This window comes from Gadus morhua, chromosome 4 (assembly GCF_902167405.1).
Source record: "Gadus morhua chromosome 4, gadMor3.0, whole genome shotgun sequence".
Classification (NCBI taxonomy): domain Eukaryota; kingdom Metazoa; phylum Chordata; class Actinopteri; order Gadiformes; family Gadidae; genus Gadus; species Gadus morhua.
Window position 1 is genome coordinate 4,813,373 of NC_044051.1, and position 19,673 is coordinate 4,833,045.

The 19,673-nt window shown below is 49.0% G+C and overlaps 2 protein-coding genes across 5 annotated transcripts in view; one reads left to right on the forward strand and one right to left on the reverse strand.

Annotated features, from left to right (window-relative positions):
- The window catches only part of syn3 (synapsin III), a 104,323-nt gene that overhangs the window by 31,584 nt on the left and 53,066 nt on the right, over positions 1-19,673 (reverse strand). The window lies entirely within an intron of this gene.
- Positions 287-19,668, forward strand: LOC115542705 (metalloproteinase inhibitor 3). 2 transcript variants are annotated; one of them, XM_030355092.1, is made up of 5 exons: positions 287-559; positions 7,906-7,988; positions 9,885-9,996; positions 12,811-12,932; positions 16,616-19,668. In XM_030355092.1, the coding sequence occupies exons 1-5, from the start codon at positions 433-435 to the stop codon at positions 16,811-16,813; spliced, it is 642 nt and encodes a 213-aa protein (XP_030210952.1). In that variant the 5' UTR covers positions 287-432; the 3' UTR covers positions 16,814-19,668. The 2 variants fall into 2 exon arrangements, with proteins under 2 accessions (XP_030210952.1, XP_030210951.1); XM_030355091.1 differs by lacking the exon at positions 16,616-19,668 and having other exon boundaries at positions 12,811-13,200.

A 19,673-nucleotide genomic window follows, 5' to 3' on the forward strand; every position in this document is an offset into this window, starting at 1 on the left:
AGAGAGAGACAGACGTTGGTCTGTCTGAAGTCTGTGAAGTGAGTTGTGAAGAAAGAAATAATAAAAAGTCGTTTCCCGGCAGACCATCATATTCAAGTCCTTTATAAGTTACCCTTTAGAAAGAAAGAAAAAAAAAACGCACATCGGTAACCTTCCAGGCTGTCATCGTTGTTATGTCTCTAATGCCCTCATCGGTCTCTGTGATTGGCTGCCGCGTCTACGATGTGGCGAAGTGGAGAGGCGAGGGGGGCGTTCCCTTTCCCCGGAGCCCCTATATGTACCCTCGCGCGCCTTAGCCTGTCACTTAGACATCGCAGGAGCAGCGCTGACAGACAGGCCAACACGCACACACACACTCGGACGTACTCTCTCTCCGCGCACGGTTAACCTGTTCCTCGGACCGAAAAGGGAAACGCTTAAGTCTCAGCAGCCATGCGGTCGATCTACCCCCAGCTCTTCAGCGTGCTGTTTGTGTTCACCTGTCTGCAGCTCCACTACACAGAGGGCTGTACGTGCGCCCCCTCGCACCCGCAGGATGCCTACTGCAACTCGGAGATAGGTAAGACCTTAAGACGCGCGTCGGATTTGGGGTTGCGCACTGAATCCGCCAACGCGATCATCCACACATGTGCGCCTTTTTGAGATCCTACCCACTTGTTTGACACGCAGGCACACCGACCCAACAAGCTCGAACAGTTAACTGACCATTCACGGATTATTTTTACATATTTATATTTTTTATTCTCTTTTACTTTATCTTGTATTGTTGATGTTTTGTGGCTGTTGAGGAACCTAGCCTAATAATTGTACTCTTGAAGATGTACTAAAAGTAATTCGATTCAGACGCAACTTTCACGCAGAGTGTAAAGCAGTGACCACACTGGTCCGACTCGTTTATAGTTGAACTGTTTCTAATTCCTCCTCCCCGTGTCCATCGTAGGAAATTAAAACGTGTGATCGTTCAGCTATTTCTACCACTACTGCCTCATTCATTGAGTTATATGACCGTTGTCTGTCACCCTCCATAGAAATACCCATCCGTCTTGGAACCGTTTGAAATTAACCACGCGTTTCCGAATAGCCATAACAAACACACGCACACAACAAATGAACGAGTAGCGCGTGCACGATAAACAGGAGAAGCTTTCGCACTGTTGCTTCAAAGTGCGTCCATGTGTGACGCGCGCGTCGAGGTGCGCTGTTGTGTTCTCCCCAGATCGTGTTGTTGTTGTTGTTGTTTTTATTCGGGTCACGTTACGACGTGCGAGAAAACGATTCGTTATTTGAGTCTTGTCTAGTGTTGCATTTCAATCAGTCTTCGATAAGTTGCTTTATTTCACTCTTTCAACTTGGTCCCGGATTCCCAACGCTATTCTGTCCCTAACAGGCTTCTCCTCGTTGAGGTCTAGCCATTAAGTCTGTTCGTGCTGTTATTGTTCTGCGCGGGATAGAAATCAATCCAGCTGCGGCAGCAACACACGGGTAGGCTTTTCAAACGTTTGTTTTTATCCCCGGTTTATGTTGACCCAGACTGGCCCGGCTAATACCAGGTTAAGGTCGAGCTTAAGAAGGAATGCTACCCTACACCTGAGCCCAGGCTTGGGAAAACACGTCGTATGACCCAGACATGGTCTCTGGGATGCAGCATGGATTATCAGACCCGATCCAGGGGGAATTTTTGGTTGTTGTAAGGGGTGGGTGTGTGGGTACTGGAGGGGGGTGGGTGATAGTGTGTGACACACACACACACACACACACACACACACACACACACACACACACACACACACACACACACACACACACACACACACACACACACACACACCAGCTCGGCATCATTTGTGTTTTTGCATCGTGTGTGCATGAAGGGTCCATCCATTTGGGGAGTTCCTAGCCAAGTGCGCGGTGGGACGTAACCATCCCTTAGTTGCTTCTGCCGGTGAGGCCAGGAAGAGGTCCTGCCCTCCCTGCTGAATGAATGTGTCCCACTTCAGCGGAGGTCAGTGTAGCGAGCGCTAGTAAGCTCAACAGAGCCCCACTCTAGAAGGACTAAATGAGCCGCGGTCGTGCCAACGCTAACACACTAAAACCCTTCTACCTCGCCCCGACCGATCAGGGCTACTGTTGCCTCGCATTGATCTGCATCACCACACAAAGTGGACACCTGAAAACGCTTAGAATCAAGTGTTGACTATTGATATTTAGGATTCAAAGGTTAGTCGATCCGTTCTACAAATCTTGTGTGTCCGTGTGTGTGTGGACACGCATGCTGCCTGCTATTCTCTGAAGCAGTACTTCCTATTATAAACAGTGTGTTATCATGTCAGCTCGCTATAACCGGCATTGAACTCTTGCCAACATAAAGGATGCGAGGCAGTGACACATCCTGGAGTCTTAGATGTAAGCGTGTCTTTGTTATGCAGCTCTGAGGCAAAAAAATCACCTGCAACAAGTTATACCACTTTATATCGTCATTCAACCACATTTCTTGACAGGAGAATGCAGCCTGCTGCTTATTGGCTACATTCCATTGTTAAAGGGTGTTCAGAAGCTGTATTTGTATGACTGGCAACAACAATGTGATTTCAAGAGACCTTTGAGGCGATATGTAGGGATTATGATGAGGGACGAGCTGTAATTTTCATCTTTGGACTTTTTGAAACCTGGACTTGAGCGAGATGACTGTGTCCTTGTTTTATGCGGCTCCATAATCACAGACATCCACTGAGCCAAACAGGTCAGATGTTCCCTTGATTTAGCCTTGAATGTTCTCCATTGAAGGTTTAGAACAAGGTCCTGATAGACGATAAACTGCAGAGTCATTATTTGCGTCAATGGCTGTTTCACCGTAGATACAGAGATAAATTAGCACATCGTCTGCGAACACTCTGAACTTTTTGGCAGAAGACAAGCTAAGAAACAATATGTCGTTGTCTGTACAGTAAGGATGTTCATAGAACCAAGTGCCAAGCACTAACAATCGCTAGGTTAACCCATTCCCCATACACAACAAAGATAGATAGGATAAGATGCTACACAGTGCCAAGTACTAATTTGAAGTGCAAGTGAACCCAGTGAACCCTCTGCGTGAACGGACATAAGAAATCATTTCCCACTGTGTACTTTCAAACCTTCGAACTGTTTCTAGTGTTGTCCTAGTGTCCACCACAATCAGGCCATGTTGAAATGTCTGCGTGCACCGCAGAGGTCACCGTGTTCCTCGTTAGAACGCGATTGGAGGCCTGGGCTGCGGGAACCTGTGTGCTGACGCCGTGTGCTGCGGCCGTGTGCTGACCTTGAGCGGTTACGCAGTGCGTTCACAGTTCAGCGGCGCCGGTTCCCAAGGTGCTCAGCAGGCTGAGGGGGAACACAGCCGTACGGCCGTACAGCCGAGCCGGTCACTTGACGAGGGATTAGCCTGATTCGTGTTTACCGGCTGCGTGGGACGAGGATCAGCCCAGGGAGAAAGTGATCCTGTTCAGCCAGCGGTATTTAGTCTAAAGCATAGAGCGGCTTTGTTTCAACGCCGTGTGCTGACTGAGAGGTGATCCAGCTAGTTCTGCTCCCATGGGGTCCTCCTGTGAGCTCTCTTTGTAGCCGGCTCCTTGATCGCTGAGTGGGCCTTGGGTCTTGGATGTTCTTGCAGAAAAGAAAAGCTTTTCTTTTTTGATCGGGGAGTGACGCCATGACTTCCGCTGATTTGATCTGGCGGGAAGGCGTGTCAATAAAAAAGATGTTACATAACGCCCGCACAAAATCAATCGACGTCTCCGTCTCTCCCCGACAGAGAGACGCTAAAATAAGCCGAGGAGTCAAAGGTGGTCCGCCGCGTACGGGCGGGGGATGTCCTGGCGATGAGGCCGGGGAGATCGCATGTTGTGTGTCCGCTCGGCAGTGAGACCAAGGGGGGGGGGTTCTTCTGGCCCTCCCAGACCCGAACCGGGTCCCAGCAGGAGGGGCTGCGAGGGGGAGGGGGGGCAGGACACGACCTGTAGGTCATGGGTCGGAGCGGAGGTAAACACAACTCGCAAGCTGGAAACGCAACGTTCGCAAACATTTTAGAGTCGAACTTTGTTCGCTTTGATGTGTTTTTGTCGTTCCTCCCGAGATTGTTTTACATCAGGGAAGGCGGTTGGAATAAATAATCAATCGCAGCAAACTAGGGCACAGACAGACCCATCATCTTTAAGACATGTGGGCCATCTTTCAGCCAACCAGGACGGCGGGCTGATTGAAGTGCTGCGATGCATTCCTCTCTGATTGGCAGACCTTCAGACGTCTGCTCCACTTAAGAAGCCCACCTCCAGCAATCGCAAGTACTTGCTGCAGAGTTAGACTTTGAGTAGTGCTTCAAGTTGAAGCCAGACTAGTCCCATAGGAAGACCATTTTCTTTCAACTATTTTGAAAGACAGTTGGTGTTAATAAATGGAGGTACAGGGGTCTGTGTTTTCATAGATGTTTAGTTTTTGTTTTTACGACCACAAATGGCCAGCAGTGGCTCAGGAGGTAGATCGGTTTCAACGGCAACGGGAAGGTTGCTGGTTCGATCCCCGTCTACTCCTAGCATTGAGGTGTCCCTGAGCAAGACACCTCACCCTCACTCTGCCCAAAGAGCTGGCTGTCGCCTTTCATGGCTGACACCACCATCAGTGTGTGAACGTGTGTATGAACGGGTGAATGTGATGCAGTATTTGTAAAGCACTTTGAGCAGCAACCGGTCTGAGAAGTGCTATATGAACCCACCCCATGACGTCAGACATGGTCAATGTGCCGTATGACAGACCGCCCACAAAGGGAGCCCCCCGACACAAACCCCAACAAGTGGGATTGTGTTGCAGTTTATTTCTGAGCCTGGTTGTGTGTCATACTGAGGATTCCTCTGTCTCCTGTTCTACCCCTTTAACTTGGATCCTGGCCTACATTCTGAGAGCTCACGCTCTCTCTCTCTCTCTCTCTCCCTCTGTCTCTGTCGCTGTCTCTGTGTCTCTGTCTCACTTCTTCCATCTCCAAGACACAAGTGCATCAAAACACACACGCCATCATAACAAGCAGCTTTCCGCAACACGTGCACGCTCAAATATCGAACTGATTACCACATGAATAACACACACTGTTGCGTAATCCCTTCGCGTCGGAGCAGGGATGCAGCTGAACGCGCTAAAATGCGTTCCATCTTTCACACTTAGATGCCTTTCCCCCTTTCTTATCAAGCCTTCCCTCACTCCTAGAAACATCCGTCACAAACATGTGTGCTAAGGTACAGCGAATACACCCTCGCCTAAGGACCCCACTGATTGCACAACGAAAGGAGCTTTTGTGCCCAAGACTGAAGCCCTTTCTTCACACATTGGCCTGGCGTGATCCAGCGTCTGCATGTGGCTTGCCGCGGGTCATGCAGCCTTTCAAACCATTAAAAACGAGGCCTTTGTGATGAGCGGGGTCCCCGGTGGGAGGGAGATCGTGCTCGGTGTGCGGGAGGCTGAAGAGGGCAGGCATTCTACCCCGGCGTAGCCTGGAAGCGGCTTGGATAAACACTTGTGATACGGTCGTGTTCGACGCGCGAGAGCGCCCTCTCTTTGAGGAGGGGTCGGCCCACGCAAAGGGACCTCTGTGACTGAGTAAATATAGCCCGCTGAGCCAGGGACCCAGAGCAGGGCCCCGTCGTGCTTTTATAGCCTGGAGGTCGAGAGGTGATACCGGGTTGTGACTCCCAACCTCTGTCTCTCTCGCAGGGAGCCGGGGTCGTGCACACATTCCACCGCGCAACGGCGGCATCGGAGTCGGCCGATTCCTCGCCGATGACTAACGTACATAGACGGGCCGTTCGGCAGAATCCACTGAACTCTGAACCCCTGGCCCCTGCAATGCTTTATGGGTAATGGTGTCGCCCGCACGCAACTGTGGGTGGAGTCGCGGCCGGGCGGTAAACAGGACATTTTTGTTTCGGGCCGAACGCTGAGGTATTCCGTTCGGTCGGGTAACGGTTACCCTCGGTGGTTTATTTAGACAATAGCGCTCGTAAACGAGGAGGGAACCAGGTTTCGAGCCACTTCATGGATTACACAACCGTAGGATTTAGAAGGTCAAATGCCTGCGGAGCAGCTGCGTCTGGAGTGGCCCTTGGAGAGGGTGTGTGTGTGTTGTGTACATATGAAAAACTGTGTACATATAAAAAACGGTGTGCATATATGAAACTGTGTAAATATAAAAAACTGTGCGTAAATATAAAAAACTTTGCGTGTGGTGTACATTTAACAAAGTGTGTGTGTGTGTGTGTGTGTGTGTGTGTGTGTGTGTGTGTGTGTGTGTGTGTGTGTGTGTGTGTGTGTGTGTGTGTGTGTGTGTGTGTGTGTGTCGGGAATGGAGGGGGGGATCAAAGCAAATGGGATTGAAATGACCCCCATCAAGGGTCAGAACAGAGTGGACAGACCGCGTCCATCTGTCCATCCACTGCGCGAACACCAAGACGAACATACAAAGCCTGCAGAAAGACGAAGAGGCTTTCTCCCGCCTCCTGACCGGCGAGGAATGAAAGGCATCTACTCTTTTGGGGTTTTTTTTCCCCCGTCTTTCTTCTTCTTCTCCTTCTTCTTTCTGTGCGTCCGGGAATTTGATCCTCCAAAGAATGTGGGCTAGGAATTCTACCGGTGGAGAGATAACAAACACGGGGCCAGTGAGTTATGGCTGTGGACGGCCGGGGGAGAGCAGCAGGTGAACTCAGCGCCACATGTCCCTCCCCCCCTGCCTCACCCGAGTCCCTCTGCCCCCCCCCCGACCCCGACCCCCCCCCCCCCCCCACCCCATTAGGGCTTAATGTCCCCAGGGGCCCCAGGAGCTGGAAAAGGTACCTCCTCAGGGAAGGGGCTGTTCGCCGGCTTAAATTAGGCTTCACTTCTTCTCACAGAAACCGACGACACACACACTCAAGCACACACGCATGCACACGCACACACATACATGCAAGCACACACACACACACACACACACACACACACACACATGAAAGGAAAAGCACGCACAGACACGAGTGAGAAAACACACACACAGAAACAGAAACACATGAGAGTGAGCGCAAGAACACACGCACACACACGAGAGTTAGAGCACACACACGAAAGTGAGAACACACACACACACACACACACACACACACACACACACACACACACACACACACACACACACACACACACACACACACACACACACACACACGAGAGAGAGAGTCAAAGCAAACAAAGTGAGTGCTTTCACCTCTCCGCTGTTTATACGACGGCGTTGCAGCTTGATAAGATATTTTCCAGCCCCTTGTTCCCGATTTAGCCTCCGTCTGTTTAAACAGAGCAGGCCTTTGGTTTTATGATGTGAGGACAAGCGTTCAGGACGCCGTCCTTCAAGCCTCGTCTAATGCCTCCTCACAACTTCACAGCTCAAGTGCTGTTTTTCTTTTTTATCCCACCTTACTTGGCAAACGGGGTAAATTCCGACGTTGGATAAATGGATTAGCAGCCGCCCGTAAGTCAAGCGACGCAAAAGTGTTTTCTCAGGCCTGACTGGCGCCACCTATTGGACAGGACTGTTAGTGTTTGTGTATTTTGGGAAGGATACATTTGGGAGCTGGCTCAGGTTTAATGTTGTTTACGAAAGGGAAAGCACCGGTTTTAGTGTTGTTGACTCGGTATGGGGGAGGCATGTAGCTCAGGAGGTAGAGCGGGTTTGCTGGTAACCAAATATCGTAGGCGCTTTGAGTGGCCAGTGGTTAGAAAAGCGCTGTGTAAATGCAATCCATTTACCAAATAATATATTGTTGCCTCGGTAGCCAAACAACGAGAACAACATACATCGTCTCCATTTTTGAAACCGCCAAACTAAAAAACCCTATGTCTTCCTTCTCGTTTCAGTGATCCGGGCCAAGGTGGTCGGCAAGAAGCTGGTGAAGGATGGCCCCTTCGGCACCATGAGATACACGGTGAAGCAGATGAAGGTAGGTCTGGAACGCACGGGCGTCTTCGTCACTCACACAAACTCATCAGACAGGACATTTCTTGGCCAAAACAGATATTACATTTACATTTTGGGCAATGGTTCACAAGTCAACCCACGCAAGGCGACAGCCAGCTCGCCGGGAGCAGTCAGGGTGAGGCGTCTCGCTCAGGGACACCTCAACACTCAGCTAGGAGGAGCCGGGGATCAAACTAGCAACCTTCCGGTTGCAAGTCAACCCATTACCAATCTACCACCTGAGCTAAAACGACCCCCTGAGATAGATTTAGATATTCATAAACTACGATAGGCAGACACTGATGAACGATATTGAGGTCATATTTTTCTCGTTGCTTCATGGGACAAAGTTAGGCATCTTGTTCCCTAATGCCTCTTCATCCCCTTGCATGGATTCATCTAAATCAAGTCAGCATACTATATCAAGTCATTGCATTCATATGAATGCACAAACTATCCCCAAACTGTCACCGCTTCAATGGGAGCGTTAGCCGGTGGTTGCTAAATAACAAGCTAGTCCTGTGGTAAACTCGAAACACTTTGAATGTAGGGCATTTAGCAGACGCTTTTACCCAAAGTGACTTACAATAAGTATATTTGTCAGAAGAAGAGAAACAACAGAATATCGCTGTCGGTACAGTAAGGATGTTCATACAAACAAGTGCCAAGCACTAACAATCGTTATATTACCTCATTCCACGTAGACGACAAAGATAGCTAGGATAAGATGCTACACGATGCTAAGTACTATCTTAAAGTGCAAGCCAATTTAGATTATTCAGCTGGCGTTCGGCTAGCTCTACACAAGAGCGATTGTGTTTCTCACGTCACTCTCTCCCATAACGCTGCGTATCGCCGAGGGATCACTGCTGATTTTGGCGGTGTATCTCGTCGCTAGCACCGCGAGCTAGCGCCATCCGCGGGGATTAGCTCGCTTAAAGTCTTTAGGGCTCATCCAAACCCTTCTGTCGGTACGTGTAATCAGACATCAACCGTGTCATCCACAACATCGACACCGGGCTCGTTACAGAGATTCATGTTTTATGGCAGAATATGTACGTCAATGTGCCAATTTTTTTGCTAAATTGTTCATTCTTTAGTAACAAGTTAGATGTAACACGCTGGACATATTGGGGGGATGTATTATTTAGAGTGGTTAACTTGTACAGTGCAATACAAGTGCATTATGTAATTAGCTGGTAGCGGGGATATGCGTTTGGGGTCAGGAGCCAAATGCATTTGTTTGTTTCCTTGGCTCGGACTCTAAATCCTCGGCATTTTGCAGTCGGTGCTTCTGTTTCTGCCCCCTGAGAGTGCTGTGTTGAGACAGGGATTTCCTGTCCCTTCAAAGCAAACAGAGCAGTAAATTAAGCAAATGGAGCGGATCCCAAGGTTAGCATAACTCTGGTTCGTCGGAGACCCCCACACCTGACACGGCAGGCTGGGGTTTGGCAGACCCGGGGGGGGGGGGGGATTTCAGCCATGTATCGCACATTCCTAGCAGCGTAAACGTCAAAACACGAGAGTAACGCGATCTTATCGGCGTACCTTCTGTGACGATCTCAAGGGGGACGATTGTTCCCCTTTTGAGGCAGGAATGCCAGTCAGATAAAACGTGTGTGTGTGGTGTGTGTGTGTGTGTGTGTGTGTGTGTGTGTGTGTGTGTTTGTGTGAGTGTGAGTGCGTGAGTGAGTGTTCTATTCACAGTATAGTCGTTGTACACTCAGAGGATGAACCTCTCCTCACCCTCTCTCCCCATCTCTCTCTCTCTTCCACACTCCCCCCTCTCTCTCTCTCTCTCTCTCTCTCTCTCTCTCTCTCTCTCTCTCTCTCTCTCTCTCTCTCTCTCTCTCTCTCTCTCTCTCTCTCTCTCTCTCAGATGTACAAAGGCTTTGAGAAGATCCATCACGTCCAGTACATCTACACGGTCGCCTCGGAGAGCCTGTGTGGCGTCAAGTTCGACATCAACAAGTACCAGTACCTGATCACAGGTAGGCCCCCCTACCTCAGTCCACCGCGTAATTACAACAGGGACGCAGGATTTACGATAAACCTGGTTTACTGTAAACAGTAAACGGTAAACAGTGCGTCCGACTCTGTAGTGGGAGTTTAGTTTTCTTAACGTTCCCTTGGGAACACTGCGAACAGACGTCTGGTCGTCAAACACAAAGCTTTCCCGCTTATTACAGTTTACTACTGTACCGAAAAGAGGGGGAAAAAAATCAAAGGGGTGCATTTTTATTGGGGGGGTGAGGGCAGTCGGTCTCTCTCTCTCACTCACTCACCCACTCACTCACTTACTCACGAACAAACGAACGAAGCACTAGACCTTGTTGTGTGTTTTATGAGTTACTATTTCTCTGAGGCGGGGAGGGGGGGGGGGCGGGGCCTCCGTCGCTAAGCCCCGACCTGTAAACACCGTCGCTCCACGCCACCGGCGGACAGCAAGAGCGGTTCCCATGGCAACGGCCATCACTGGCAGAGCGGATGGCGGTTACCTCATGGCTAGCCCCCAGCGCTAACCTCAGCCTCCCTATAATAAACTATATATAAAGACGTATGAATGCCCCCCCCCCTCCCCCACGCCCGCCGCCGCTACATTAACAGTGTGCTGAAGTTGACCGTGACAGACAGGAATACTCGGTCATGTGACCCGGCTCCACGAGTCTATTTGGGTGGGGGGGGGGGAGGGGGGGGCCTGCGTGCGTCCGATAGCCCTGTCCTCCGTGTGAAGCGCGGCTACATGTGACGCCCCGGGGGCCCAGTAGCGAGGGGTGTAGCGTGTGTGCGCGGTATGTGCAATTAGCATGTAACAGTAGCATAAAGCATGTGTAGTGACAGTATGTGTGCGTCTATTTGCGCTTTCTGCTGGGTGTAGGTGATTCTAATTTTGTGTGCGTGCGTGTCGCCGCGTGACTAGCCCTACGGGTGTTTGACTTTGATGGCGAGATCAGTAAAGGAGGGGAAATTGTCGGAAGATAGAGAATATGGCTTTGACTCCGAACTTCGTTATTCGAATATAATTAGAATATCAAAAAATAAATCAAAAATCGAACGAGTATAAGGCAGCCCTTAATATCCGAACCTGTTATGGGCAGGCCAAGAGGGAGAGACGTCGGAGAACCCCACGCAGTCTAATCATGATATTGTAATGACCACGGAAGAGGCAGTGAATGAAGTATTGATTAGACAGCGATTTATTAGAAATCTGATAAACCGTTGGAACACGCAAGACCGGTAACCATAGCAACGCGGTAAACAAACCTCGCAAAGCCCAATCCAACGCATTTAATAGTCAAAACATTATTATTAAATATTCGAATATATTTGAATATTAATATTAATAAACAAACAAACTTCGAATATGCTTTTTGGGGCAAAAGCCAAAGCCCTAATAGAGAAACAACCATACATTGCTGTCGGTACAGTAAGGATGTTCATAGAAGCAAGTGGCAAGCACTTTTTTTTTTTTTTTCCACAATGTCTTGTTTTTTTAAACGATTTATGATGACTATATGCTCTGTAAGGTGACCTTGGGTGTCTTGAAAGGCGCCTCTAAATTAAATGTATTATTATTATTATTACTAACAACCTCTAGGCTAACCGATTCCCCGTAAACAACACAGATAGCTAGGATAAGACGCTACACGATGCTTGGTACTGTTTTTAAGTGCCAGGACGTATGACATACAGTGAGTGTGTACATTGGAGTGCCACGACGTGCAACATACAGTGAGCGTCTAAGAGGGGTGGGAGGGGGTAGGGGGAGACACAGAGGACGTCTCGGGGGAGACACAGAGGACGTCTCGTGATGACCCCCTATGCGGTGACGGATCAGGACGTCCGTGGCTGGTTAGCCCACCTGTCGGGGGGGGGGGGGGGGGGCCGGAGGTGAGGGGCCCCCTGGCCAGGGTGCTAAGCGGGAGATATTCTCTGCTGCTAAATATATGGACCCCCACCACCCCCCGCCGACCTTTTGACCCTTCGGAAAATAGGGGTGTGTTACGGAATGAGTCCCTGCGACGTTGTTGTAATTGTAACAGAAGACCAAAGAAGGAAGAGCCATTTGGGGGGGGGGGGGAGAGAGAGAGAGAGAGAGAGAGAGAGAGAGAGAGAGAGAGAGAGAGAGAGAGAGAGAGAGAGAGAGAGAGAGAGAGAGAGAGAGAGAGAGAGAGAGAGAGAGAGAGAGAGAGAGAGAGAGAGAGAGAGAGAGAGAGAGGCAGGCCAATGGTAATTGTTATAGACCAGGCGTCGCTGAGGCCTGGCCCTCTTCCATGACAATTGGCCTCATCTTCCTAATGGCTCTTTGTCTTTAACTAAAGCGGGGGAGGAAGGGTGGTTTTCAAAGTACAAAACCGGATGACATTTGCGGAAAGGGATTCAAGTTTGTGTCAAAGCATAAGTCAACGTTGAATCCATGACCTTGTCGTTGTGTAACACAGCGTGACCAATCATCTCTCTCTGTCTCTCTCTCTCCCTCCCCCTCGCTCCCTCTCTTCTCTCTCTCCTCTTCTCTCCTTGCCTGGTCTCCCACTCTCTCTCTCCCTCCCTCCCTCTGTCTGTTTGTCTGTCCATATCTCCCTCTGTCCCTCTCCCTCCCTGCCCGGTGTCTCTCTCCCCTCCCCTCCCTCTGTCTGTCTGTCTGTCTGTCTGTCCATATCTCTCTCTGTCCCTCTCCCTCCCTGCCCGGTGTCTCTCTCCCCTCCCCTCCCTCTGTCTCTCTCCCCTCCCCTCCCTCTGTCTGTCTGTCTGTCCATATCTCCCTCTCTCCCCTCCCCTCCCCCTCTCCTCCTTTCACCTCCCAGGGCGCGTGTTCGAGGGTAAATTCTACACGGGCCTGTGCAACTTCATCGAGAAGTGGGAGCGCCTGACCCTGGCGCAGAAGAAGGGCTTCAACCACCGCTACCAGCTGGGCTGCGGCTGCAGGGTGAGTGGCCCCGCAGGGTGTGAGCCCTCCCCGGGGCGCAAGGAGGCGAAGCAGGAGGCGGAGGCGAAGGAGGAGGCGCAGGCCGCGGTGCCCACGCAGAGGAACGAAGCGGCCCCGAAGGCGGGCAGGGCACGGAGGCGTGGCAGGGGCAGGGGTTTGAAGAGAGGCGGGCCCAAGCAGAACGTGATGCTCAGATACACCGAGCTACTGTAAAACCAGGCCCGAACTGGCCACGCCCCCTTTGGGCAGCAAAGCCCCCCCCCCCCCCCAAGAGAGAGCGGAGAGCGGAGAGAGAGAGAGAGAGAGAGAGAGAGAGAGAGAGAGAGAGAGTGAGTGCGAGAGAGCGAGAGAGCGAGAGAGAGAGAGAGAGCGGAAAGAGAGCGAGAGAGAGAGAGAGATAGAGAGAGAGAGTTTCTGGTCTTCTCCTGGTGGCACTTTTTGTAGCATGTATCTAGTCACCGTATTTGGGTTATGAATTCTTGCGCGTATTTGCCAGTGTTGTTATGTCGGTCGCGGGGGCTGGACGGCCATTGCACTTAAGAAAAAACGAAATGGCCGGCCACAGAAGGAGATGGAGGGGAGGGGGGAGGGGAGGGAGGGATGCAGCAGCCAACGAGAATGTATTTGGACATTTTGATATTTTGTTAAGCAACAGCCGTTCCGATAAGCTCTCACGTTTCAAACGGCCCGAATGTCCCGAGAAAAAGTGCCAGTCTTCGATCGGAGGCGATTAGCTAAACAATATTAACGACAACCTTGCAGTTTGTTTTGAAGGATATGTTTGGGGGGGGCGGGGGTGCTGCTGAATGTAAACACACCGAAGCCTCCAGAAAATGGCCTAATCCATACGCGACAAATGCTCTCTTAAGATGGCCGCTTGTTATGCTAGCGTCAGGCTAGCGGGGTTGCCTCTTGTACCGACGGGCCCCCTTCATGTCAGCTGTAGCTCATGTAGCTCATGTTAATCATCACATGTGCGCTCTGTATAGCCGGGGGGGGGTCGAGGTGTCTCCAATGTACGGACTTGAGCCCCCTCCCCCCCATGTACGCTACGGTTCAAAACAAGCTAGCTCAAAGTTAGCCGAACCAGCTTGAGTAGTTTCAGTGTTTGTTTTTGTTCTTAAAGAAAAATGATTATTCACAGAAAAAGCTATATTTTATATGATTTATTTAATAAAAACATACTTTTAATACTTCTTCCTCGTGCCCTCTTATTATTATTTCTACCACAACCAATCACGGGTTTAGAACATAGAAGATCTGGGGCTTAGATCCAGCCACCGCCCATCGCTGACGTAGCACATCATCTTCTCCTCCCCGCGATTCAGATTCACGTAGCGTGCACCAAACTCAGAGCCACGCCCCCCCGCCCCCCCTCTCACATACCCTGCCCCCCCCCCCCCTCCATACCCGATGATAGACTCTCCTAAGTGGGGCAACGCAGAGGAGGGAGGAAGAGCGAGAGAGTGAGCGAGTGAGAGATACACGTCCACTCTGGGAGTTATTAAACGACCGGGAAATGGCTCCCAGTGCAGTGTCCAACTATGCATTCCCAGCAGTCGCATGACTTTTGAAAAAACATATATAAATCCTTCTCGCGCCCGCCACCCCCGCCCCGCTATTAAAAGTGTCCTGCTGAACACCAGGAGCCGACATCTGCTAGAAGCATGGAGCTGCGATGGTTTTAAGAGGACCAACAGACGGACGAATCGGTTCCCAACACCTCCTTAACGCCGGAGCTTTGCCGTTCAGCCAGCCTGTGTGTGTGTGTGTGTGTGTGTGTGTCTGTGTCTGTGTCTGTGTCTGTGTCTGTCTGTCTGTGTGTGTCTGTGTCTGTGTGTGTGTGTGTGTGTGTTTATGTGCGTGTGTATGTACGTGTGCGTGCACTCAGAAGGGTGTGTATGTATGTGTGTGTACACGCAGAAGGGTGTGTATTTATGTGTGTGTGTATTAACGTGTGTGTGTGTACGCAGAAGGGCGTGTGTGTGTGTGTCAGAGAGAGAGAGAGAGACGGGGAGAGTTACACATAAACAGCCACGGAGCCAAACTATTAAAGTTATTAAAAGTCATTCTTTGCATTCCGAATCGATGGATGATTTACGGCCGCAGAGCACAGCGGCTAAACGTTCGGTGATTATAAATCACTCTCGATCGAGCGTTGTAATGATACCTGATAGAATGTGCTGGCACCCTGAACGTGAGCAGAACTCGCGGTTAAATGCTAACGTCTCACAGGAGAGAACTAGAGAAAAAGCAACGTGTGCCTACAGAAACTGTCCACTTTTAAAGAAGTGCTTCTTAACCTTTCGTGTGCGACCGCACGTCACGCCTTCCAAAGGAAACACTCTTCTTAAAAAGGTCTGCTTTGTCAAATCGGACACGCAGACGACACACGCATGTTCAGTCCAACCAAACACAGCTGACCCCCATTAAGGGTTCGGTTTGGCTTAATGTCATTCGAAGGTCGCACAGCATCGCGTCACACTCCCTCCCTTCGAGCCCTGGTGACCTATGAGGTCGACCTCTTACTTAGTCTTTGATGTGTTTTTACGGCCGCTCTGTGCCTTGTAATGGAGGGGACGGTGGACGGCAGAGTCGGTTGAAAAAGAGCGGGAAATGACATAGTAGCATTGCCTTCGCGGTTAGCTCACTAGCGGTGTCAAGCCGCCCAAAAAGCACTCCCTTTTAATGAGCTTTTCTTTTTTGGTGTAATCCAGCAGCGCTTTCCTTTAGAGATGTGTAGATAGATAGTGTTTAGTTTGTGGTTAGCAACAAGGCCCATCACAAAAGGCACATCAATGGGAGTAGCTCTTGTTATTGGTAACCGTGCACTAGGTCATTGTGCTGGGCTTTGATTCCCTCCCTTGCACTTTCCCATGAATCTACCCTGCAAAGTATACCTTTTAAATCTTTTTCGGGAGACTTAAGTGTAACGCACACAACATTTTTTTTGACTCAAATGACTGGGGACTCCAGCACAGATGTATCAAACTGAGGAAGGCAAAGAAAAGTGTCAACGAAAGGCAGCAAGTTTGATGCTGCGCAGAGGTTAAAAGGTTGCAAACAACACCAAATAACATCGCCTTAAGTAGGGAGCGGGGAGTTTGAAGATCCAGAACATGTGGAATTATGGGAGGTGCCGGAGGGGGGGGGGGTTTAAATGCCATTCTGGTACACCTTCCCTGTCATTATCCGGTTTGGCTTTGAGAAGCTGAAAAGTTTCTTGGCCGTAGAAGGAGCCTGAGTCGGCCATTGCAGGGTTACACCAACTGCCATTTTCTGCCGTAGTGCTCTATAGCCAAATCACCATAACAACAGGCCTGCTTCCTCCATTAACCTGATCATGTGATGTCTCCAGAGAGCCGGTCGACTGGATTGTGGCCTCACTGTGGTTTGAACTTTAAAATTTAGTGGAACGAAAAACGTTGACAAAATGACACTGACCCAAGAAGCATTCTGCATTCTGTAAACGACACTAAACAAATACATGACATCGAATACGTTACAATAATGATCATAAAACCAAGTTCCGATCTATCGGAAGGGGTTTGGCCCATAGACCACAGAACCAGTGAGCCAACAACCACCTCGGCCGGCACTGATTTGCTTGATTTATTTTTTCTTCCCTTGCTTCACGGCTCCGTCTTTAGTTTCACTTTCACTTTCACTTCTCATCTCTTTAGATTAAGCCCTGCTACTACCTGCCCTGCTTTGTGACCTCCAAGAACGAGTGTCTGTGGACCGACATGCTGTCCCACTTCGGCCACCCCGGCTACCAGTCCCGCCACTACTCGTGCCTCCAGCAGAAGGAGGGCTACTGCAGCTGGTACCGGGGCCTGATCTCACGCGACAAAACCATCATCAACGCCACCGACCCCTGATCCTAGCTAGCACACCCCCACGGTCTGCCAAACCACCAACATCAACCCCAACCCCAACCCCACCTCCAGCTCCCCAGCAAAACAGGCCCCCTTTACTCACATCTTTGCTGTTGCCTGGTTCCCCCCCCCCCCCCCCCCCCCCCTCCACCATCTCCCTCTCCAGCCCTCCCCCCGATCAAATCTCTATACAACCATGAGACTGTAAAGGTCCCCTTGTTGGGTGAGTGCATTCCTTGAGAGAGTGGAGGGAGGAGGAAGAGGAGGGAGGGAGGGACACAACTTCATAACAGTGCCTGTCTCAAAGCCCTTCTGATGATCCGAAAATACCAGTTTTATTTTGGGTGTACTGACAGCTTCCATCCTTTGTTTCGACACGCCCCACGTTTGTTGGTTCCCCCCACGGGGCCCATTTCACATAAAAAGCGCAGTTTGGCCGGTTCCTGTAGGGCTTGATGTTGGAGGGACTTTTAAAGCTGGTCACTTTTGAAAACACTTAAGAGCGTTGGGTGAGGTCAGAGCCGAGCCAACCTTAGCTTAAAGCGAGAATCACTATGTAAATTTGCTGTACAAAGCTAACTAGCTAGAGAGCTACATGCTACAAACATTTACGATGCAGTCCTGCACAGTACTTAGCCACAACAACACAGATACCATGCTAGGTCACAGATAACATTCTAGGTCACAGATACCATGCTAGGTCACAGATACCATGCTAGGTATGTCTCTCTGTCGGTTGTACCTCTTAGCTTAGCTTGAACGAAGAGACGTTTCCAAGGGTTTATATTGGTATTCTATATTTAATATTAGCATAGTTTCACAGTGAAGTATATATATTATATCTTTATTTTGTTCACAGTTTCAACTGTAACATGTTTTTTATTTATGGATAGAGTCTGATTTCCTGCCTTTTGGTACTGTCACTAATGTGTTCTGTCATAACTCAACTCAAAACGTTGAACAGTTTCTGAATAACCGTTGAAATAAGTATTCATCCTGTTTTTTGTTTGTTTTTATCAGCTTTTGTAAACATATCTGTTACAGTGCCATTGCAGGAAAGAAAGATATATTTTTAGAGGGATGGTTATAGTATATTTTTCAGTTTATGAACAAACTACAAAAAAAGGCCTATCCAATCATCCGGAACCTCTGCATTTATTTGCCAGACTATTTACAGAGACTGTAACCAAACCAGAATTCAGAAGATAGCAGCTGGGCTAAAAGCTACGGCAACCGCCACAGCATGCTAAGCTAGCTATGTTTTGGAACTAGCTTAGCATCAAGTGTGTCTCTGTGCCACTGATCTTTAAACTATGGCCGTCGTTTGAATCACCTTCAGAAGATGTTTGAAATGATGTTGCACAAGTATGTCATGTTCACGTACCAAATCCACAGCATAGGGTAAAGCAGAGGTTTCAGACAAATATATATGTTTTATAAGTGTATATTCCATATGATGTATTTAACTATTTGAAAATGAAAAAGAAAGTTACAACATTGTTACTCCCAATCCTTCCTCAATGTTTTTTAGGAAGAGGTTCATGTGTTTGTTATTGTTATTACTTCAAGTTCAGTCACTTCAATCCATTCCAAACATCGTCACACACAGGCCACGTCATAGCGGTGGACTCCAGCCCCCAGATATGTACTATACACAGGACTCAAGTTTCTCTTTCTTAACTCCTTTGCTATGAACACTGACGACAAAATACCAGTTAACCCTTCAACGTTCAACGTCTGCATGCGACATTGTATCCCGTGAGGCTGGTTAAAAGTCAAACCTCTTATCTTGTTTACTGCATTCATTTCCTGTGTTTCCTCTCTGCTCAAGGCCTTGGTGTAGCATGCGACTAAATATCCGCAAGAGTTTCTGTTTCACGTTCGATTCCTCTACAGTTTATTATAAACCAGTAAGTCTTCCAAGGCCACTTGGGGTGGAAATGCATCCCTTCAGCTGAGCCTTGCCACTTTGGAGTTAAAGAAAGTGCTAACTTATTAAGATAAAAGGATTAATCAACGTGAAATGAAATGTTGAAGTGTTGTCTGGTTGCCTCAAACGCTATAAACACCTCCTCTTAATCAAGCCAATATCGTGCCAGATCAAAGCTTCCCTTTGTAGAAACCGTCCAACTTGGAACAGATAGTTTGGCTCTGCCTCGAGACAGTTGGGCTATCGTCAAAGAAAAGGAAGTGAATTAGATGAAAAACCAAGAATTCAGGGGAGTAAACGGTAGTAAAATACAACTCCCCAGATGTCTCGTGCTTCGCGGCGGGGCTAATTGCCCAGCTGTAGCGCTCGTCTCGTAAATGTTGTGTTTTCTCTTTTGTTTTTGTGTAAATATGCCGACCGCTTCGAGAGGCACTGTGTACGGTTCTATGGTGTTGCTGTTTACAGAGCGAGTACACAAACGCTTAATACTGCAATCTATCTTACAGTTTATCTTCCCCCCCATGTGAGTCCTGCTAGCTTATTTTGTCGGTTGGGAGTTGCAACTCGCCAGGGCAGGGTGAACAGATAGAATCCCTGTGTCTATCATTATTTAAATGTTATGTGTATTTATCATGTTGGTTTGACTTGTGGAACACTTGCGGTCGAGGACAGAGCGAATATAATAAATAAACACTCTATTCCAACATATTATGGTTTAGAAGAAGACAACATTTACAAGGTTTCCCCCTTGAAGAAACAAAATGGTGGAGTGCATTAGCGATCGAAGAAGTAGCAAGCGCCGTCACTGTACAGTCTGTGTGTTCCCTGGTTCCCAAAGGAGCCAAAGTTTCCATGTATGGGTAACAAAGTATGACTTAATTTCTTGCGTTTTTATATTTTTATAATAAAGTTTTAATGAAAAGGGCAACATGA